The sequence below is a fragment of the Rhinolophus sinicus genome, linkage group LG06 (genome assembly GCF_036562045.2).
Source record: "Rhinolophus sinicus isolate RSC01 linkage group LG06, ASM3656204v1, whole genome shotgun sequence".
NCBI lineage: Eukaryota > Metazoa > Chordata > Mammalia > Chiroptera > Rhinolophidae > Rhinolophus > Rhinolophus sinicus.
Window position 1 is genome coordinate 1,743,205 of NC_133756.1, and position 23,505 is coordinate 1,766,709.

General features: G+C 45.6%; 1 protein-coding gene, 1 non-coding gene and 1 pseudogene across 2 annotated transcripts; 1 reads left to right on the plus strand and 2 right to left on the minus strand.

Moving 5' to 3' along the window:
* Window positions 1–634: 634 nt before the first annotated feature.
* Window positions 635–708, minus strand: TRNAT-AGU (transfer RNA threonine (anticodon AGU)). Its single transcript has one exon. It is a non-coding gene; the product is annotated as a tRNA-Thr (tRNA).
* A 4,686-nt stretch (window positions 709–5,394) lies between these two features.
* Window positions 5,395–7,135, plus strand: LOC109455233 (putative G-protein coupled receptor 160; annotated as a pseudogene).
* A 781-nt stretch (window positions 7,136–7,916) lies between these two features.
* Window positions 7,917–23,288, minus strand: PGD (phosphogluconate dehydrogenase). The gene is made up of 13 exons (XM_019746691.2): window positions 23,137–23,288; window positions 22,363–22,438; window positions 21,495–21,674; window positions 18,683–18,748; window positions 17,880–17,998; window positions 15,710–15,779; window positions 13,409–13,543; window positions 12,236–12,425; window positions 9,711–9,841; window positions 9,328–9,461; window positions 8,831–8,930; window positions 8,556–8,678; window positions 7,917–8,471 (listed from the first exon to the last, which is right to left on the minus strand). The coding sequence occupies exons 1-13, from the start codon at window positions 23,142–23,144 to the stop codon at window positions 8,352–8,354; spliced, it is 1,452 nt and encodes a 483-aa protein (XP_019602250.1). The 5' UTR covers window positions 23,145–23,288; the 3' UTR covers window positions 7,917–8,351.
* Between the last annotated feature and the right edge of the window lie 217 nt (window positions 23,289–23,505).

Consider the following 23,505-nt stretch of genomic DNA (forward strand, 5'->3'; position numbering starts at 1 on the left):
TGCAAAATCCTCTGAGTTTTCGTAATTCTGTCACCAACGGTACTGTCACAAAAATCAGACCACGGATAAACGCTTGATTACTGCTCCACTCAGCGAATAAGTCGCTCACCTCATTGCCTGTGACAAACGAAACCCAACCTCGGACCTGGACCGCTTCCGAACTTTTCTGCAGTTATTTCCAAAATGTCCCAATGCCCAGTACTGCAGGGATATTTCCTCAATGTGTTGTGCTATTCACGGTGTAAAGGCTCCAAGCAGTACAACATTCAAGTCTACCCTGAATAATTAACATTTCCCCCATCACTTCCGTAAGGAGACAGTGAACAACAAATCAAAGCCTGGTTCACAGTATTTGCCGACTTCAGTGGTGTAAATACTCCCTCATCGCCAATTTCAAACCACCCGTGTGGCCTCACTGAGCTCAGAATTGGGAAGAGATGCTGCGCATCCACCGGAAAGATAAAATACATGGAAACGATGTCAAGAACACATAACAGAAAAATGGAGTAACATGATTAAGAAGTAATGATGAGTTTTGAGTTTTTATTATCTTTGTTTTTAATATAATTTATTTAAGCCTAAGTTTATGTAACTTTTGTGTGTGTTTTTTGCTTAAGGAGGGCGCAGCTCACAATGGCCCATGCAGGGGTCAAACCAGCAACCTTGGTGTCACTAGCACCACACTCTAACCGACTGAGCTAACCGGCCACCCCTATGTAACTTAATCTTAAATAATGACTGTTTGTCTCTGGTTTTAGTACTCCTGAAAATTCAGAAATCAGTTCTCATCTAGGGACTGGCTCCAGCACACCACTAGACTGGCACCAAGTAAACGTTTATTAAACCAAAGTTTGAAAGAATGCACTGTTTTGTGATTAGTTGTTGGATAAAGACATGAGTGTCCATGTCGCTTAACTGAGTTCCAGTGAGAACCCCAATGTCAGGTGCATCATGGGTGTGTGTGTTGCAGGAAAAGAAAATTCTTTCACGTAGGAAAGAATTCAAACGTGAGCCGATATAGTTTAAAGTGAAAGTACGTTTATTTAGCAGAGAGTAAGAACACCAAGGCCACCCCATAAACAAGAGTGTTGGTCTCTAATCGCTAGTGGAAGAGCCACAGCTGATGGCCATCCGATCACAGTTGATGGCCGTGTACTACCTGAGCCAGCACCTTTCCACATGAGGCCGAGAGCCTGGAAACTGCACTCCTGGCTCTGTCCCCACAACCTACAAAAGGTTTTGGGAAACACTAAGGTCTAACACATTTGAAGCGCCGGTTTATAGAATGATGTCCTCCATGACATTAAGTAAAGGAAAACAACTTGCAAACCAGTATGTATAGAATAATCTTATTTTTGTTGTTGTTGTTGTTGTTTTTAAAGAGTATATGTATCTATACAGGGATGTGAGATATATGAAAAGAATAGAAAACCGGCTGGAAGGCTACATGTCAAGCACAGTTAACTTTTGAGCAATGGGTTGAAGAAAAGGCAGATAAGGGCACTCACATTTTTCACTTTGTACATTTCTGTAGTCTGCATCTCTAAACAAGCGTATAATTCTTTTATAATTAAAGGTGAGCGCATACGCCACTCCTCATCTTCCTCTTGCACAGAAATCCCCCCATCCCAACGCGTGTAGAGGACTGAGACATGGAGACCCTCCTTCTGGAGGCCTGGGCCTTCTGATCCATTTCCACTGCATCTGAGATGACACGTGCCTCTGGCCCCTTCTCCCCACTGCTCCCTCGGGGAAGCCCAGTCTCCAGTCTCCTGGGACGGTTGTCAGTGCCATCGGCCTTTGCTTTAGCTGGCAGACTCTCCTCTTCCGTAGTGGTCCTGCTTCCTAAGGGCTGCAGCCATTTGGTCTCCAGTGGCATGGTGTGTGATGGTGGGGGGGGTGGGTCTGGGAGGGGTAGAGTAGGGTGGTGAGGGGGTGCTGAGCTCCGGCCCTAGGGCCAGACCTTGGATTCAGAGCCCAGCCCCTCTCAACAAGCTTTGTGACCCTGAACAAGCCACAGACCTCTCCAAGCCTCGGTCCCCTCATTCATAAAGTGGAGGTATAGTACCAACCTCACAGAGGAGTTGTGAGGTTTAAATGAGAGGTTTAAATTGCCTCACGTAAGTGTTCAAGAAATACTAACAATTATTTCCCAGGCAGTTTCTATGTTCTGTGCCTCGCAGGTTATCTCATTTTAAACCAGTGGCTTCCCAGGGCAAAAGACCATTATTCTAATAATGTGTGGAATACCCAGGCACTTTAGAGTGAAGAGAAAGGCCCAGGGCAGAGGAGTTACACGGAACATGGATGTATTTGGTTGGAAACACTTTTCCTGGATGAAGAGCTAGCCATGCACACTGGCCACTAGATGTCAGCATTGCACCAGGCCATGAAAGGAGGCGGGTCCTGCAGCCGGTGAGCGCTGCAGTTAACACGAATGCTTCTGCTTCTGGCTTTGTTCTAGGTGCCCACGGTCTATCTCAACTGCCCCCAGAGATAGGTACTATTACCCCCGTTTTATGGATGAGGGAGCAGGGTCACAGAGGTGGAAGAACTTTGCTGGAGGTTAAACTGCCAGAAAATGGTGGAGCCCAGATTTCATTACGAGCAGCTGGCTTCTAAGTCCACGCTCTTATCCTTTGCTCTCCTCCCACAGCCCTCACCATAAATAAGACAAGGACATTTGTGGGTTTCCTGAATCCTCTTCAGCTGCATTACACGGAGCACCATAAAGTTCAAGAGCAGTCATTTATTTTCCCTCAAATTGCACCATAAAATGCCGATTCAAATATCAATCTCCAGGGGCAGCCAGATGGCTCAGTTCGTTAGAAAATGAGCTCTCAACAACAAGGTTGCTGGTTCAATTCCCGCATGGGATGGTGGGCTGCGCCCCCTGCAACTAAGGATTGAAACCAGCGACTGGACTTGGAGCTGAGCTGCGCCCTCCACAGCTAGATTGAAGGACAACGACTTGACTTGGAGCTGATGGGCCCTGGAAAACCACACTATTCTCCAAAATTCCCCAATAGAAAAAAAAATTTTTAAATCAATCTCCATTAGCTGTTATACTTCTCTCACCACTGGCCAGATGGTACCCGGCACAGAGCTTGGCACATAGTAGGTATACAGTAAATAAGCTAATGAGTAAATGAGATGTATACATTGAGTGGTAAGACAGTTTAATGAGCAAGTAAGTGCATGGACTCTGGCACCAGGTGGCCAGGGTCCAAATTCCAGTTCAGCAGGAGCTGTGTGACCTTGGACAAGCCACTTAAAACCCACGTGTCTCCTCTGTGCTTCATTGAGGATAATGAGAGTACTTATTCCAGAGTATGTTGCAGTAAATGAGTTCATTTAGAACAGTATCTGGTTGGTGCACACTCTGTTGCTATTATATTCTTATGTATGCAGTATGAGACTCTCAGGAAAATCCCCAAGTAGGGCCAGAGTTCCCGACCCCCATGTAACAACAAATAGCCACCAGATTTTCCCTGCGGCAGTTAGGCTGGACAGGACCCACTGGGTAGGGGGCTGAACCATTCTCCATCCACTTCCATCTGTTTCCAGAATCATTCAACAACCTCACCTTCAGCAGGAAGTAGGGAATAAACAGTAAACCCTAAATAGTATTCACCGTGTGGCAGGCACTAATTTAATCCTCCAAAAAGCTCCGAGATTATGGTCATACCTTTTTAATAGATGAGAAAGTACATAGGCAGAGGTGAAGTAGCATGTGAGGTAACAGTGAATGAGGGATGGGCCCCAGCAGAATGGTTCCAGAACCCAGGCTCCTAACCAGTAGGCGAGGCTGCCTTCCCTAGAGCTAATTTGCAGTTTTTATTGATGTATTTTTCAAATAAGTCATGGGATGTGAAATTCAAAAGGCACCAAAGCATATGTAGTAAAAAGTCTCCCTGTCAAGGACCGAGGCAAATGACTGTTGTATTCTTTGAACAATAAAAATAACTTGCATTTATTACGCCCTTACTGTATGCTAGATACTGTGCAAAATACTTTATATAACCTCTTATTGTCACAGTAGCCTAAGGAAGTAATTAGTAACCCCATTTTACAAGTGAAGAAATGGGAACTCAGAGCACTTAAATCACTTGCTCAAAGTGACAATGCCAGGAGATGGTGGTTAGGATTTGAACCTGGGTGTCCTAATGCTGGAGTACCCGTCCCATGCCTCCCCTCCCCACACCTCCCTGCGGGAGACTGGCCAGCAGCCCGGCATCACCTCGGAGCACGTTAGAAATGCAGGATGTGGAGCCCCAACCCAGACCCACTGAGTCAGGGAGTGGGGGGTCCGGTTGGATAGTTTGATGAGCTCAGCTGGCCTCCCTGTTGTCTTGACCGACACCTGCTGTGCAGCACACAGGAGCCACCTGAGGGCTGAGTGCTGCGAGGTCACTTTTGGTTTCTGACTCCCAGAAATACCAGTGCTTCAGGGACAGGCACACCCTGAAGTGGTGATAATGATAACAGCCACTTATGTAGGTCCTTATGGGCCAGGTGCTGGTCTAGTTATCCTTGGTACATGTTTCAAATAGCCCTAAGGAGGCAGGTACCATCACCCCGACTTTACAGATGAGAAAGCTGAGACCAGAGATATTACATAATTTGCCCAAAGTCTTAGAGGTAGTAAGTAGAGGGGCTTGGATTGGAAACCAAAGTCCACCATCCATAGCAGGGGCTGAAGTTCTGATTGCACCCAATCCTTAGGCCCTTTTGACATGTAGCCTCCCATCTCTCACTGTTGTTTCTCTTTGAAGGAACTCACTCTCCGTTCTAGAACACCACACCTGTCCGCCCGAGAGAAAGTGGTCGATTGATCGCCCTTTGAGAAAAACTGCATCAGAGGTTCACAACCCCTAAAAAGAATCCTGAGCAAGTGGCCGTGCAGCGACTTCGTGGCGGATCTGGTGGGCTGCGCGGTGAGGGGGACTTGGAGAACGAGCCGAACCGGAACCGCCACCCCCGCATTCCAGAGGCGACCGCGACAGCGAGGACCCGGCCTGCAGAGAAGTCCCGCGGGGAGGAAACGCGCTGGCGTCGCCCCACCCTGTGCAAATGACTTGGAAAGAGGTCTTCCTACCTGTGTGTCTATCCCAAGTGGGATGACAAAAGAATAAAAGGTTGAGAGGCTCTCGTCCCAAGAAAAATGGGAAAGGGCATATTCCTTTGAGGGAAGGAAGAGTCTTGTGTACTCTGTAGTGCTTCCATGTCAGAAAAGAGCTTATTCATGTGGCATTTGGGTTTGCCAGGAACCAAAGGCAGTAAAACTGAAAATAGGAATATTATCAGCAGAGAAAGACCAACTGGCGAAAGCAGAGAATAGGAAATAAAGCCAAGCAGTATTTTACTGTATGTTTCTGAAATTTCTCTAAAAATATGACTGCTCTTTCTTCAGAGAACTGCTGTTTAGTACCTGTTACATCAAACAAAATCAGCCTCTAGATGGTAACTGTCCGCTATCTTTGACAATACTTGGAAAAATATTACTAAATATCCTCCTTACACTAGCATTGAGAAAAAAACACCTCTCAAAACCTTATGGAATACTTTCACATTTCACTCGTATGCACTGATTTTTCACTTTTGGTAAACATTTCCCTTCTATTTCAGGGAGTTCGTATTTTCAGGCATTAGGTTTACTAAATACCACATTTGCCTGTTCAAATTCTTTTACTTATGGCTTTTTGCATTATCCTTTTCCTGATAGCTTCTCCATATTATTACCTGAATTTCTCTAAAACCACCTAGCTTCCATGTGAGTGTCAAAAACTATTTTCTTTACCATGCTTTTACCTTGGATTTCAGTCTTTGCTTACGTTTTGGGAGATCCATCGCCCCAAACCTGAAGGCACAGAATGTTTATTCTTACCAATGTCCTTTCTCCATCAGCAGTTACTGCCTGTCCTTTTCCATGGTGATTTTTATAGCTTTTATAACCTCTTGGTCAAAATTTATGACCTTGGTACAGGCTACTAGGATAACTTTCTATATGAATGAGACTATCCTGTATTTTCCCTTTTCATCCCAGTGCAGTTATACTGTGAGCTCTGAAAAAACACTCTTGGCCACGTTCGTTATGTTTTCTTGGTACCTGGTTACCATTTGTACTATTTCAAGTGATTATTCTTTTACTTAAAGGATTCTAGCGTATACTGAGATTAACAGTCTGTCTTTGTACTATACTGAGATTAACAGTCTGTCTTTGTACTTTATCTAGTTTTCTCATTGCTAGTTTGGTTTAATTGTCACAAGCTTAATTTAAGAGACATTGCACTACCTTTGGATTCATTTGTCAACTGGAAATGCTGCTTCATTCCACTTGCAATTCATAATCCTGAGCATATTGAAAAGCCTGTATCAGTTAACAATTTAGTATGTTGCCATGTTAAAACTAATTAAAACTTACAACTACAATAAGAATCGTAATTTTTATAAACAGGAAAGAATGCCGACTCAGGACATACAAAGAATGAACTGAACTTAAACTTCTCCTCCCCCCCAGTGTTCACACCTTTTCAGAATGTGTCTTTTGGGACTAAGATATCATTTTGTTTTCAATAAAATAATTCCAAGTAAAATTTTTATACCTGTTCAGGAAAACTGCGTATCACAAATATTAATTTAACACAAAAGTGAAATGAATTAACATTTCACCATACTGATGTTCCCATTACCCAAAAAACTACTGGATGCAAACTATTATGTAAATCTGAGATTCACTGCCAACTTTAAGATACAAACGTAAACATTTGTATTAAACTAAAGAAAAATCCTGGGGGCAGCTGGAAGGCTCAGTTGGTTAGAGCACGCGCTCTCAACAAAGTTGCCGGTTCAATTCATGCATGGGATGGTGGGCTGCAACCCCTGCAACTAAAGATTGAAAACGGCGACTGGACTTGGAGCTGAGCTGCGCCCTCCACAACTAGATTGAAGGATGACTTGGAGCTAACAGGCCCTGGAGAAACACACTGTTCCCCAATATTCCCCAATAAAGTTTATTTTAAAAAAATCCTGAATCATGAGCCTGACCCAGTGGCTCTTAAATTTGCAGGTGCGGGAGGAGGGGGTAATGGGTAGGTTTAAGTACACAGGCCGGGCTAAGAACTTAAAAAGTTGATCATTTAACAAAAAGGATTGTCTCCCACTTCAGCTTGTCTCCCACTTCAGCACGCCTACCCCTGCATTCTTCTGAAAGAGGTCAGAGGTCAGTGGTCAGCTCAGACACACTAACTGTTAAAACATGGACGGTGTTTGCTCTATTCCTAGGCCACCAGTAGGGCCTCCCAAAGCACTCCACGGAAACTTCCTCAAGTTAAGCTGCTAGAGAAAAACAAGTCCATGGGTTCCAGGCCCCATAACAGAATCAGTCAACAGGCTAAGTAGCTTACAAATAAGATCAAGTGAAAAGGCCTGATTGCAGGAGCAGCCTTGGGCTGCTAAAAATCCCACACTAAATCCATGGGCCAGACTTAGAGACAAACAGAGAGAGAGAGGCATGGGGAAGACTATGAACCAGACCAAGCTGAGCCCATCATTTAAATGTCATTCTCTAAACTGTTTATTATGAAATATGTGAAATACAAAAAGGCACAGAGGATGTTACAATGAACATCCATATACCTACCCATTGCCCAACTCAAGAAAAAGAAAATAACCACTACCTTCAAGTGCCTCGTCCGTTCGCTCACTCCCAACTGCCTCCCTGTCCCTCCCTCCAGAGTTAACCATCCTAGCTTTGCTGTTTCTTGTATTATTCTGGTGTCTTTTTTAAAAAAGAAAACAAAGAGGGGGATAAAAAAGGAAACAAACAGATTCAAATGTAATGAAACTGGCTGCAAGGGGGGAAAATGGCTCGGTGTGGCTGAGGTGAAAGTATTTAAGAGTCTGGAGAAAAAGCATAAATATAATGTAGTTTTTAATTAAGTAAAGGAAAAAAGGAATTCAGCTGCATGATACAAAGGTTCCAGTCTGATCAATTTCCAACAAAAGCCCTTCCCTTCTACGCGGTGAGAGCTGCTGCCTCTATCAGGGCAAACTTAGACTGCCTCCCTAATCCACGCATGGGACATGTGGGAAGTCACTGCATCAGGAGCTGGTCTGCGCTGTCGCACATCAATTCCTGGCCAGTCCCTAGAGGCAAGGACAGAGTGCACGGTGGGTCTCACAGAACTACTTCACAAGTAAGCTCGGGATGACTTTTCGGGAGTCTCTTCCGACACTTTGTTTTAAAAGATCTGAGCAGAAAGTAGGGCAAAGGGCGGTGTAAGCAGTGTTGTGTGGCAAATGGAATGTCCCGTCTATGGAATTGCGGTGGGTTAACACGGTGAGCGCGACTAGGCGTTGTATGAAGAGGAAGACACACTGCCGCCGTGGCCGGTCCAGTTAGTGTGGATAAACTTCCCTGGTTTGGCCAAGAGTTCATAGGTGTGGGCCCCAAAGTAATCCCGCTGAGCCTGGAGAATGAGAGGTGAGGCTGGTTAGGACAACACGCAGGCACACGACCCTCAGGTCACTCACCACCTCCTCCCACAGCTCACCTGGATCAGGTTGGCTGGCAGCATCTCGTGTCTGTATCCATCATAGAAGGAAAGCGCAGTGGTGAAGCAGGGCATGGGGATGCCCGCCTGGACACCAGTGCTGACTGCCCGCCGCCAGGACTCCTGCGCAAGAAAACAAAGCCCACAGAAAAGATAACTGGTTCGATTCAAAACGACCAATGTTTATCCGCACCAGTGCTGGCAGGCGAAAACCAGATGCCCCCGAGCAAAACCCGAGACAGAAGTCCCGTACCACCCAGCTCTAGGCGACATACCTGGCAGTTTTCGACCGCTGACTTAAAGAAGTCATCAAGTAGTAGGTTCTGAAGTTCTGGGTTTCGATCAAATGCGTCTTTGATCTTTCCTAGGAATACGCTGAAATAATCAGGAGGGAAAAAGTCAGTGGACCTTAACTACAGCAGGCTGAACGCCTGGCAGGAAGCGGGGTAACTAAGTTGGAAGCTCCTGTACACCCAAGAGAGATACAAAGTTACACTTGTCAACCCTCAAAGTCAGCTGTATGCTCAGTGAAAACATGGCCCCGAAGTCCCAGGAGGCATGCCCGGCAGTTCTCACAGAGTTACCTTAAGGGTCTAGTGTGGACCCTAGTTAGAACTGCTGCACAGGGGAAAAGTGACGTGACCACCTAAACCTGTGTCACTGCCCTGAGAGGACGAAGTGCACCAGTTCCGTGGGAACCGGTAACGCAGCGCCCACAGACCTTCGTCCTCCGACACAGGTGCGGGGCGTGTCCTTTCCAGCACTCACTCACCTTCGGATGATGCAGCCGCCCCTCCACATCAAGGCAATGCCACCATAGTTGAGGGTCCAGCCAAATTCAGTGGCGGCCTGTCTCAGCAGCATAAAGCCTTGAGCATAAGAGATGATCTTGGAAGCATAGAGGGCCTGAAGAACGACACAAAGACCTTAATCAGAGTTGTAGTCGGCAGTGACCGCCTGTGCCTACCAGCCTCACCCCACGGGCCTGCAGGTCCCAGAGAGGGCAGCTGTGTGGGAAAAGGCTGCAGAGCACATCCAAGAAAGCTGGACTGGATTCCACCCACCCTGTGGCCTCAGGACGTTCTCCTGCAACAGCCCCCACCCCTCTGCCTTCCAAGGGACAAACAAAGGCTACCGCCAGGGACAGGGCCCCACCTTTCGAATGTCCTCCAGGAATGACTTCTTATCACCTTTAAACTGGATCTTTTGAGGACCCTTCAGCTTTTTGCTGGCTTGAATCCTCTCGTCCTTCAGAGATGATAAGCAGCGGGCAAAGACCGCTTCTCCTACGTGGGGGAGAGCAGGGCAGGAGACGATGTGTGACCCAAGTCTACACATTAAACCAGCAGAAAAAGAGAACACACAGGCGGGAGAGGATGAGGAAGAACAGAAATGGAGCAAGGTTTTCAATGTTACCAAGAGCTGAAAGTCTCAACTTTAGGCCACAACATGTAATCCAGATCAGAAAGAAGTCTTATAAAAAGCTCTAAACAGTTGATTTGACAACTAAAACTCCAAGTCAATCTTGCAACATAAATACAGGTATTCAATCACAAAGATCAATATGAAATTCAATGGGGAGTTTTACAGAAAATCAAAGTGGTAAAATGATTATTGTTCAGAATTACTGTGTTGGTTGGTCAAGAGTAAACTTTCAATTTCAGTTGAGAGGACTTTAAATTTTAAATGCTCACCAAGGACTCAATTTATTTTCTTTTGAAGCACTAACTACCCATCCATTTGAAATAACCAGTACACTGAGAAGTAACACTTACAGACTTACTCCTCAAAAACCTCAATTTTCCAATCCCCACACAGGCTACCTCTTGCTTTATACCACCGCAATAAAGCGAGTGTCGCAATAAGGTGAGGCACAATCTTTTTGCTGGTGGAGGGTCCTGCCTTCAATTTACAAAAAAAAACCACAGCATCTGTGCAGCGCAGTAAAACAAAGGATGCCCGCAGTTTTCGTTTTCAGTGTGTCCATGGTCACCATTAAAATTTCACAATTTTACTTCATTTGAATAAAAAACATTTCAAATAGAATTTTGGTATTAAGACATTTGGTATCTTTAAACATTATCCCTCATCAAAGAATACTTGCTCAATTGACAATTTTATAGGAATAAAGTCAGTGTCTTTGTATCCTGGCCCGGGACTTTTTTTTTTTAACTTTTATTTTAAGTGTGTTTCTTTTCCAGGACCCATCAGCTCCAAGTCAAGTAGTTGTTTCAATCTAGTTGTGGAGAGAACAGCTCACACTGGCTTATGCAGGGATCGAACCGGCAACCCTGTTGTTAAGAGCACTGCGTTCTAACCACTGAGCCATCTGCATCCCCGCGGCCCCCACCCCCACCCCCGGCCTGGGACTCTTGTTGCTGCTACAGTACACACACGATGACTTAGCATTTGTGGGCAGAAGTGTTGTAAGAACTGGTGCAAGGAGGCGAGTGTGGCGACACCCTTCAGCGTTCCCTCAGGGTCAGGAGGAACACAGACTTCCCCATTAGGTCAATTGACAAAAATGGCGCCCATCAGGGATTAGGCCCAGCCTGCTTTCAACTGGTAAAAGGGCGCAGTCTCCCTTTCACCATGAGAGCAGGATTCTTTTTGAGATTGTCATATTCTTATAGTTGAGTCAGCAATGAATAAACCACTCCCAGCTACTGTTCCCTTGGTCACCTGCCTATGGTGTCACTCAGATTAGCTGAAAAGCAGCCAACTTCCTTCTCCACAAAGCGGGACTAAGCAACCTCCTTCCCTCTTGACTGGGCCTTACAACCACACAGAGTTCATGGTACACTAAGTGAGGCCTAATTACTCAGGAAATCAGAAGGGACTGGGCAGGGAAAGCAACCTACACCTGGAAGAACACACAGGAAATTTCCTGTTTTATTACAGCGGGAACCACTCCGTCAGGAGCCAAGACTCGCCTTTCCTTAAACATGCTCAGCACCTTTGTTCAGGCTTCTTTTGCAATCTTGCCAGAAGCGTATCTATTTGATTCTTAAAGAACCAACTTGTAGTTTTGTTAGTTCTCTTCTTGTTTTCTGTTTACTTCTGCTCTTTATTTACTTCCTTCAATGTATACCTTTTTGAGTTTGATGCTTAGCTCATTAATGTAAGATGAAAAACATGGATGGGAAGGATATACACCCACTTCAGGATGGTAGTGGTGAAGGAACTTAGGAAAAGAATATTTAAGGATTTGAAATGTACAGGTAATACTTTACTTTTTAAATATTTGGGGGGAAAACCTCAGCAAAATGTTAATAATAAATGCTGAGTACATAAATTTATGTTATTCTGTGAACTTTTGTATGAAAAATTCTATTACAGTTACCTTATCCATTGAAAAGATTTAGGTCACGGACTAATTAAATCAGTAATATGAAAAACTACCCCAAGGATGAAATTGGTAAGAAAGGCAGTCACTTATGAATTTATCTCAAAGCTCCTACAATTGAGGAAAGGATTATAAAGAGGAGGTTAAAAGCAGTTTCAGGCTGTCTCACACCAGCTATTTTCATATGCGGAGAGCAGAAAGCACCCTGAAAGCTGACAGGTTCCCTAATAAAAGAGCGGGTTCCTAGTTGCCAGCCTATACCGATATTCTAGAAGGACACTAGGACCAAAGCATGGAGGCCAGAGCGCACGCCGTGGGGCGGGACCTCACTCACCGATGAGGGTGACGGGCATGCCATACTCCAGGGCTGAGATGGCCGTCCACTTCCCCGTGCCCTTCTGCCCCGCGCTGTCCCTGATCTTTGGCAGCAGGTGTGTGCCGTCGCTGTCTTGGAACTTGAGGATATTGGCTGTGATTTCAATCAGGAATGAGTCTAGCTCTGTCTTATTCCATTCCTCAAATGCCTACGTGCAGGATGTGAGAGAAACAAGGATTAGATAGGTGAAGCCCCCTGAACCGATTCCCTCTTTTCCGCTGTAGACAGAAATGCCCGGGGCTCAGGATGTGCTCAGCAGCCCAGGCCAGCAGCTTCTTCTCTGACAGTAGGGCCGGTACTTCTCTGCTCCCACCGGCTGAGTGACGCTCACCGAGAGTCACTCGTGTTTCATCTTAACCCGACTCTGCTGACTTTCTGATTGCCGGACTGTCCTTTCCCAGAGCAAGGGGTCCCTCACCTCACTCAGGTGTGTCTGTACACTGTCACCTCCTCAGGGACCTTCCTTGATCACCCAGCCTAAATCTACCTCTTACACACACCGGTGTCCTTTTCTTTATGACAGGGAGCACTGACTAGCGTCATATTATATATTTAACTATTATCGCCTGTCTTCGCAGCTCTACAAGGGCAGGGACCTTGTTTTTACTATTATACCTCCAACATTTAGACAACAGAGACAGCCAGATATCCAATTAAAGCAAGTGTAATGAAATGTTAATGGTAGTATCCAAGAAGTGTGTTTATGAATGCTCACTGTCCAATTCTTTCAACCTTGCTGTGTGTTTGAACATTTTCGTAATACAATGTTAGAGGAAAAGCTAACTGTCAAAAGCAAGTCTCAGTATGATCAAAAAAGAAAGCTTCTAGGGCACTTCCCACATGGGACAATGGGAGGGTCAAAGGAGACAATGTACGTAGAGTGACAGTGCTTGACACACAGTAGGGTCACAATATGATTACCACTAAGACGCTTGCTTTGGGCACTTCTGGCTTGGTGACCAGCTGTCATACCCTCGAGTCCTATTACTGGTAGCTTCTCTTAAATTAGGCGGAGCCCACCAGACACCAGAATGACCCAAGGAGAAAGAATGAGGAAGGATGTGCTGGCACCAGCAACCCCTCCCGTGTGGGCAGATTCCTCGCTGCAGGGAGGCAGGGCCCGCCACTCACCTTCGCCATCTCGTCATGCCCCATGCCCAGAACGTCTTTCATCAGATGGTAGGCCTCGCAGATGAGCTGCATGTCACCATACTCTATCCCATTATGCACCATCTTCACGAAGTGTCCTGCTCCCTCCTCTCCCACCTGTCAGTGACAAACACCAAGAGGCCGTCAGAGAAGCAGATGATACACTAGAAAAGCCCACGTCAGATTCTTCGGCAAGGCGCCCTCCTCATACAGAAAATAACAAATGTGAAGCAAATATTTACAGTATTTTAAAAATAAGAACCACTATATGACAATTCAACATAAGCTTCAATCCAGTCCAGTGGTATTTTAAACTCCCAATTCATGTCTCTGTAAGAAATGGAAAAAAACCCCAAATTCACGTAAGTACCTAAAGCACCTGAGTCTACATTTTCCACTTTCTCATTATTATTAAGAGCAACTCTCATTCCCTACTCACAAGAGAAGTCTTCTTTTTCTTGAAGTTACCACTTTCCTACCAACTGGAGGATACAATAAGTTGGCTAATTAAATCACTTGAACTTAAATAAATATATAAATGTACTGTGGTTATTTCTAATGGCTACTGAGAGAGAAAATAATCTTTGATTCCAGGTCTGGCTCTCAATCTTGTAAGCCCAGAAATGTGTTCTTGCCGGGGTCTCATAGTTGACAAGATTCTGATTTATACTAAAGCTGGCAAGATGTATAAAATCAGAATACAGTTTATCAATTTATGATGAGAAATTTATGGATCTTAGTGGTTACAAGTGTCAGTCCGAGCAACACATTCTGTTCTTCCAGACAAGCTACGTAGGAGACCCCAGTATCTGAAAATTCTTTAGTGTGCAAGGAATCAGAACAAAGGGAATGACAGAGGTCACATATTTAACGGTGCCAGTCATATGCACCCATCTCCACAACAGGGACAGACCTGCCCGGGAGACCAGATGGCTGGCTGACCTGAGCGGTCTCTCCTGGCAGTCCACTCAGATTGCTCCTGTGGACGTTTACATCAGAGACTTCACTTCCTTGGTCTGTTTCCATTACTGACCTGCCCCCTCCGATTTTGACACTTTCTTTGGCCATGAAGTAACATGGTTAATAACTTCTTACTTCACCCCAGCCTTTCTGTAACTTCAAAAATGAAGCAAGGAGTGCCTACTTTTCTTATGGATACCCGCTTTTCCGATCCCCTGCGACTAAGCCCTAAAGTTACGGAAAGTCAGCCAGACTCGATCAAGATACATGAGGGCAAGTACTGTTTTTTCCCTTCATGACCTTGCTGCAAGTATATCTACAAAGAAGTTACCACCACTGTACTTTCACTGAACGTACTCTATTTTCAGGAATAAAAGTTCCCTTCCCAATCCTTCATGCTAACAAGAAGATTACTCAATGCTCTAATTCACAGCACCGGCCTCTCTCTACCCTAAGTGGAATATGGTTAAATTCAACGACCACTGGCTAAAATGTAAGGACCAGATTAGTTGCTATAAAGTCACCAGGCGCTGTCACAGCCAGGAGAGAGGGCGTCGCTCATGCCTCATATGCCTTAGTCCTTGTTTCTTCTCTACTTTTTATCTCGTATAGAATAAATGTAATATAGCAAAAATAGTGCTGTTATACAATGAATGGGGATTGGGAGCTCAGATCTTGGAGACCATCCAGTCCAACCCCGTACTTTACAGGTAAGAAAAACTGAAGTCCACGCAGGGAAAGGGACTTGCCAACTGTCACCCAGTGAGTTCATGGAGAGCCAGAATTATAACTCAGGTCTCCCCAGCCCAGTGGTTTTTCCTTCATGGCATGGATGGAGGCTGCAATAGGGATAAACTCCATTTGAACAGCAACACGAAATACAGGAAGGGGAGGCATGTGTGAGCACGCCTAGGCCACCTGGCTCTTCAGGGCAGAAGACCATCGCTGAATCCGTCCAAGGGCAGAATACCTACCTAGCAAGCGAACCCCACTTTTGATTGTGACATCCTTTTCTTAGCCATGAAGAAACCTGGCTTAAAATAATCTTACTTCACCTCATCCTTCCTGTTTCGTTTTAAAGAACCTGTCTCTTAGATGATTTGAGGAGGGCTGCTTTTAGCATCAACGTCAAGGCTATGAGTAGTCAATTAAGACATACGACATGCACAATAGGCATGCATTTTATGCACCAGCTGTGGTAGCACTTAAAAGACAGAGAAGCTTATGTCCCAAAGCCACCCGCTGGGACCAAGGTGGCCCTGTGCACTTGGTTATGTCCACACCCATGTTGCCAGCTGGCTTTGAAAGGGGCCCAGCACTTGCCCAGTCACAGCAGGGTTCTCCAGTTCCTACTTTGGCCGCGATGCCCTGGAAGATTGTCTTGATGTGGGGCCTGTGGGAAGGAAGCGGTAGTTTAGCTGCTAAGATCTCAATGAAATACTCAAGGGCTGCCCCCACCCTGAGTTTCCTTCTTTCTAACTGGGGGGCTGTGGAGAGAAGGGGGATGTGCCCACGAAAAAGTATTGAAGAGCTTGAGACCTGAAGGTAGACCAGCCAGAGGCTACCGACTACCTGATCTGAGGAGACAGACAAAGAGGGCGGGAGCATCGGCAAAGCACCAGGAGAAATTTCTATCGCACAAAAAGACATGGTTCCAACAGCAAGCAACCTGAGAGTTCCTTAGAGACCCCATTTTATCAGGCAGGATGTGTGTTATCCAGAACAACATGATCCTGGACAGAGAACTGTGCGGTTTCCAAGAGCTACATTCATTATTATTCAGAGAAAAAGCAGCTGTTCCTCCACAGCCCCTCAGGAGCATGGATTTAACTCCCGACGCTTTCTCTGTATTGTTCTCCTCACTATTGACCAATAAAGCCTTCTTCACAAAACGTTTTTGGTAAAGACACAAAATCTGAGAGGTTGGAAAGTTAACACTTAGAATCAGGGGTGTAAGACATTACTCCTCAAGCTTTAGAACAGGGGTGTCAAAACTGCGGCCTGCGGGTCAACTGCGGCCCACAATCCATTTTTAATTGGCCCGCAGCAAATTCCAAAAATATATTTAATTTACTTAAATAAACCAGGTGAGGCAATACATTCTTCACCTCGAGTGAATGGCCCGGCTGTCTGTGTATTTTACCGCATACGGCCCTTGGTGAAAACCGTTGAAAAAAGTTTGGACACCCCTGCTTCAGAACTTCGCTGGACTCTTACTGCGTGTTTCAGGTAAAATGCCGCTTCTACTTCTTCCAGACCATGTGAGAGAAGTGAATGACGGAGCAATTAGAACAGCTCTGCATGTCAAACATTTTCGTGGGTGTTGTCTGCATTGCTAATTGCCCACTGGGCAAGTACAACAAGATAAATATTTTTAAGCTTCTGAGGAGCAAGAAGGCCTCTATTTCTAGATTTAACATACCAAAGTGAAGCCCCAGACTTATTCATCAGAGAGGTAATTTAAAGAATAATCTTCCCAGCATACTCTTCGCCCTTGGGCATTAGGTTTGATTACTCCCTACTTTAACGTCTAATATAATTCTAGAATGTTTGGAAATCAATCTCATTTGGAAAAGAATGTTACCTTTCCATTTCTCCCTCAAAACGATTCTTCCCTTTCTATTTCTTTCTCTTCTGCTCTCTCTCTGACTTTCTCTTTTTCTAGTCTCAGCAGTGCTGTTTCCCCTCAGTCTGAGGTACATATAATTAATTACTTGCCCCTTTTCATTTTGATTCTCTATCCTGCTCACTGGCCCCATACTTACTTACATCTTATACACCCTTTTTTTTACATACCAGAGTACCTCCCCTTCTATGGCCATCCCTTCGTCTTATACCATGTTTCCCTGAAAATAAGACCTAACCGGAAAATAAGCCCTAGCATGATTTTTCAGGATGCTTGTATTATAAAATAAGCCCTAATGCGTCTTTGGAGCAAAACTTAATATAAGATCCGGTCTTATTTGGGGGGAAATACAGTAGGGCTTATTTTACATTATGAGCACCCTGAAAAATCATGGTAGGGCTTATTTTCCGGTTAGGTCTTATTTTTGGGGAAACATGGTATATACCACAGTGAACAGTGTAAAATTTGTTTTTTCCCAAGTCAGATAAAAATTTTTGACCTCATTCCCAGGGACAAAGGAGCCCCCACCAGGTTTTTCCATGACTCATTCTTATTAAACTGGACCTTACTTCTAAATCCAGACAGTGCACAGGGCATCATCTGAACTGCTTGCTGAAAGCCTCTGAACTCTTTAAGGCTATTTAGAACTTCCATTTGTCTGTCTTGGTGGGAATAACAGGGGGGAAAAAAGGCAAAGGAGGAATATGTACATACATTGTGTCAAAGCAACAAAATGTAGACCAAGCATCCCTATGTGCGACACTCAGTCACCACAGAGGTCAGAGTGGCAGAGCTGTTCACGGCTCACTCATTCTCCAAGTTCAGGCTCCCTTGTGTTGAAATGGGGGTGGTGCTCTTGGTACTCACCAGGCTTCTTTGTTCCCTCCTGGCATAAGTGATGGGCCGTACCGGGCCCCTTCCTCTCCACCGCTAACTCCGCTCCCCACAAACAAGATTCCCTTGGCCTTGAGGTCTCGACATCGTCTCTATGTGACAGAAAAATAATTTCATCGTGCATCCATAGAGTAAGCTTCTCCCAATGAACGAGATGAGGTGTGACAGGTATAGGGATCCCACATTTGACATGAAATGACCCCAGGATCCAAGATTAACCTGGTCATTAAAGAAGTTTAATTCCCTCAGCTTGGGAGTTAAAAAAAAAAAAAAAAAAAAAAATCCATGGAAGTTCCAGGTAGCTACTCTGTCCCCAAAGGGAATAAAGCCAAACACACATTCTTATTTTACTGAAAAAAACCCTGCACAGCAAGACTCAATTAAGAAAGAGTTGGTTTAATACAAGTATGACTTCCTGCCAGTCAGCACTTCAGACTGTCCAGGGACTTCTCCCAACATGTGAGACCATTAGAGCAGTGGTTCTCAACCACGTCAGACGCTGACGTATCATGGATTGGTGACAGAGGAAGGGGAGGGTCACACATAAACGCTCCGCCTGCTGTATCTAAACTGAAGTCATTCTTTTGAGTTTTATGTGTGACTGATGAGAACTTTATCCACCAAGTATGTCTTAGCAGAAACAAAGGCTGAGTACCAATGTCCGGAGTCAGGACCACAGAAGAACAGTCCACTTTTTGGTCACACAATTGCAATGCTGATACTTGTTTCTAGAATGTTCTCAGAAAATGGAAGAATTGGGCCTGGAGAACACTTACTGTGGTGTCCCTGTATTCAGAATTTCCTCCATCGATGATGATGTCACCAGTCTCCAATAATGGTACCTATAACCAGATACCAACAGTAAGGTGGGCCAAAGACACGAAAGACAAAAATATAACATACCTTAGCCAATTAAAACAAGAATTTATTCCAAATATACCCAGTCTAAAAGTGCGTATTATTTAATTTTCAATAACACTCTCTATGGCTAGAGCTAGACCCTACTGAAAAGCTTAGGGCTAGTAAACCCAGTCAGAACTCTCCACAACTGAAATAATTCTTCGTAACTAGGCGAAGATTTTCCAACAAACAAAACCTACTGGGAAAATTTTGTATTTCCAATGTGTACCATCATTGATATTCCCAAACAGGCCCTGAACAAGACTATCTTCCAACGGTACCCCAATCAGGCTGGCTTTCTTATTTACTATTCAGTCTCTCCCTACAAGGCTCCAGTGAACGTTACTTAATATTCTCCTGTCCTGAAGAACAAACTGCCTTTTTCCAGTTCATTCTGTCTACAGTTAATCATGGGCAGCTTGCTACATAAAAGAGCTTGCTACGTCCTTTATCACTATGTGATTCCTTCCTACGTCACATTTTCTTAAAAATGGTAGCACACTGGTTACAAATTCCTCTTCCTGTAGAAACAACCCCAGTGTTAGCACGACTCCTCTAGAGAAGGAAGTTCCTCCCTTGTCTTTGTTTATTGTCACTATGCTTCTCACAAGACGTGTCTTCTAAATGGCCAATGCTTTGGCTTTTTCAGAACTGTTACCGTAGAACTGATTTTGAGAATCTAAGCAAATTATTTCCACTGGTTCTCTTTCATCTATGTGCTTTTGGGGGTGGGGGCGGGGAAGCACCCCGAGGCTGCAGGACACAGGCAGTGAAGTTGTCTACATTTACTGTTGATGAGGAAAATCCTCCCCAGTGGTACAGTGACCTCTTTTCCCAGAGTTATGTAGCGGGAAGGGGCCCTAGGGGTACCCCAGAAACAGCTTATAGCAACAGTGCCTCAACCAACAGCTGCTGCTTTTCCCATCAGGGCTGCTCTGCCACAGCCATCCCAGTGGGCAAGTGGGATCAAGTCCTTCGGTGGGAACAAGTCGAAGGAAGAACAGACAGGTGTGAGGACAGACTGGCAATGACCACACACAGGGACGGGCCCACTATCCCCTAGCCTTGGTGGCTGGAGGAAAGCTTCAACGAGGCCTCCGACAATGTGTTTAAGAACCACGAGCAGCACCTACGTGAAGCCTACCCTGCCTTGGCTGATGCTTAGGGACCAGACTGCAACTGAGGCCCGCCTCCCAGAGGCCCTCTAGGGGACTCGGCGCTGGGGCACCCACCTGCCCCCGCCAGCACAGCACACATGCATATTTGTTTTCTTCTAAAAAAGATACATTTGCTAAAGCCAACAAACTGGTACAAAAATAAGTATCCAGTGTGTAGTTCCTAGGATTCCCTAAGGGGATCTTTCATCACATAAATTACCGTGTTTCCCTGAAAATAAGACCTAGCTGGACAATCAGGTCTAATGCGTGTTTTGGAGCAAAATTAATATAAGACCCGACATCATATCATATCATATCATATCATATCATATCCTATGTATCATACATATCATATAGTAATAAACATCATATAGTAAAGTAAGACCGGGTCTTATGTTAATTTTTGCTCCAAAAGACGCATTAGAGCTGATTGTCTGGCTAGGTCTTATTTTTGGGGAAACACGGTATATAATGATTTGAGAATTACTGCTTTATAGGAACACTGAGGAAAATGAAATCTCTTTCTACATTTGGACACTACTGTTTGTGAATAGCATTAAACATTCACAACACACAATCAAAACAAGTCCCCTACGGTTTAGTCATGCACCACATAGTGACGGTTCGATCAATGACTGACCGCCTGCACATTCCATGGTGGTCCCATAAGATTATAATGGAGCTGAGCAATTCCTATCGCCAATGACATGGTAGCCGTCACAGCACAATTCTTAACTCACGTGTGTGTGTGATGCCGGTGTAAACAAATCTGTGCTGCCAGTCGTGTAAAAGTACAGCACATATAATTACGGACAGTACATGACACTTGATAATGATACTAAACGACTATGTTACTGGTTTGTGCATAATTATTATTTATCATTAGTGTACTCTACTTATTAAAAAAAGTTTGCTGTAATAAAACAGTATGTCGTGCTACATCTTGTCTCTCTTGAGGTTAAGCTATAGACACACCACCACCCATACTCTGTAAAACAGTATGTTGTGCTACATCTCACGTCTCTTGATTGCATCATTTTCTCTGGTGCTTGATTTAATCTCGTGTCGTTCTGTAGTGACATTCTGTACAGGCTTGTAGCCTGGGAGAAAAAGGCTGGACCATCCAGCCTAGGTGTGCAGTAGGCTGGACCTCCAGGTTTGCATAGGTGCACTGTACGACATTCACACGACAAAATCTCCTAATGATGCATTTCCTAGAAAGTGGCGCATGACTGTCTTGTTTCTACTCTTGTTGTTAATGAATTCTTACTGAAATGTCTCTTGGTGTCCTCAGAATTTTATACATAAGGAATTATTACCACCCGAGGATATGTTGTTACTTAATTAGTACCAATTAAGTTAACCAACACTGAGACATTTAAGCAATTATTTGGTCAGAACAAAAGCAGTGCATATCCAGAAGCTGAAGGGCAGGGGGAATCTCATTAGTAAAAAGAAGTGAAAGAGCTAAAAGAAAGAATGAGAAAAGTTCTGTCGCACGAGTAGCAGCTGGGAGCAGAGCTGGCCTCACCAATTTTTGGATGAAATCGTCAACAGCTTGACCAGCCTTCACAAGCAGTATGATCCGCCGAGGCTTCTTCAGCTTGGAGACCATCTCCTCCAAGGTGTGAGCACCAACCACTTTGGTTCCCTTTGCCTCGTTGGCCAAGAAATCATCAACTTTGGAGACTGTCCTATTAAAAGCGCAGACCTAAAAGGACAAAAAGCCACTTAGGAGATCTAGGACACACAATACCTTCAGACCACGGACCCAGTGACAATGAAATTTCTGCTCAGCCCAAGGTTTTGGGGAGGTTGGACCTGCCTTTGCCTTAACCCACCCAAGTGCTGACTAATCACTGTAAAGTTCATTTTAGTGGATGAAACGGCAGAGAATGGAATATAAGCAAAGGTCAACTACCCATGGTAGTTGTCTGTCAACAACTGGTTAGGACTCAAATCTAGGAACCAGTTGGCTCCAGACTGACCTCTCTCGCCACTGACAATCCTTGTATCTAAGCCGGGTTAGTACTTATACATAAACTTTTCCCTATCCTCAGGTTTCATTAGGCAATAAAGTTAGAGCTCTCTACACATCCTGCAGGATTTCTCCTCCTTAAATACTAATCGGATTATTCAGGCTGCAAACTTTACTGAACTGATAGATACATTTAACAGGACCCTTCTTCCTCAAATGATTGTGGAACTGGCCCTCCCACACACACATACAAAGTGGTACTTCTCCTCCTTTTGCAAAAACGTCCTCAGCAGCAACAGAGTATAAAGAGGAATATGTTCCAGGTTACAGGGGATCTTTGAAACTGCAGGACAATCACCAGCCCTCTGGCTAATAACCACCAAGAACCCGTCAGAAACGGAGTGTGTCCCTTGTGACTTACCACAAAGCCGTGATCATTCATGTTCAAAATTAAGTTCTGGCCCATGACAGCCAGTCCAATCAGTGCAATATCAGCTCTGAAAGACGAAAAAGAAACACCGCAAAATGTGTCGGTTTCACTTAATCCATTCCAACTCAGGACTTAAAAGTTTCCTAGCTTTTGCTATGATTTAATCACTTGTTTTACCTTTTCCTCTGTCCCCCTGCTCCCTTTCCACTTTAGAACCCAGGCAAGCGGCCTTCCATTAAACTATAAACAGACCACCCCCCAACTCTGTCACTTCAAGGGACCTCAAGTTCTCTTGAGATCAACTAAATACGCAAACAGCAGGGTATTCACGGCGTGTAATCACGGCACGTAAGCGCTAATCTACCTCGTAGACTTGTTCCAGGGTCCCGGTCTCCCACAGCGGGAAGCCCCGCTGCAGGGGCTGCTCTGCAGGCAGAGCCGCCCACAGTCCAGCCCCCTCCTCTCCACATAAGACTCTGGCTTCCCTCGGCCATGCCCGCCCCCGCCCCGCTCTTTCTAACAACCGGGATCCGCCCGGCGCCGCCCCGAGGGGCAGAGGGCTGGGTCCGACGGGAAGGCGAAGCTGAACGGCTGGCTGGGGATCCGGGGAGCTCCGGGGCCCGGGACCGAGAGGGCTGAGACCCCGGAGGCCTGGGATTCTGATCGCCACGAGGCCGGGCTCAGGCGAGCCCCGGGGTCGGGGGCGGCCCGTCCTTAGCACTGGCCTTCGGAAAGTTCCCCGGGCGCCTGCGGGCCGTCACTCACTGGGCCATGGCGGCGGTGGCAGACAGGTAGGAGCGAAAAGAGGCGGAGGGCAGAGAAGGCACGTCGCGGGCGACTGAAGCTGACTCCCGCGGTGGCTCGCCTTCCGAGGCAGCGGCCGCGGCTTTCCGGAGCTGACCAATCGGAAGAGAGGGGTGGAGCCGTGCAGACACGCTATTGGTCCTCCCCGGCGCCTGTTACACCACCTGAGGCAAACGGGACGCCCACTCCCGGGGGCCCACTCAGGAGAGCGCCGAGCACATCGATGAGATCGCCTCTACGCGGGCCGGGGGCGCCCGCACGGGCGGAGGGGCTGGGCACCGGCCTGGGCGTGCCAGGACAGGTGGAAGGGGCTGGGTGAAGCCGCCGGCG

Bases quoted from the DNA above. Each gene is read 5' to 3' on its own strand.
- PGD (XM_019746691.2), bottom strand. The intron at 15,780-17,879 runs GTGAGTACCAAG...TCCTTCCCACAG, and splicing joins GGAGGGAACAAAGAAGCCTG to GCCCCACATCAAGACAATCT. The intron at 8,679-8,830 runs GTATGTCGCCTA...TTTCTTGCGCAG, and splicing joins CAGCGGTCGAAAACTGCCAG to GAGTCCTGGCGGCGGGCAGT.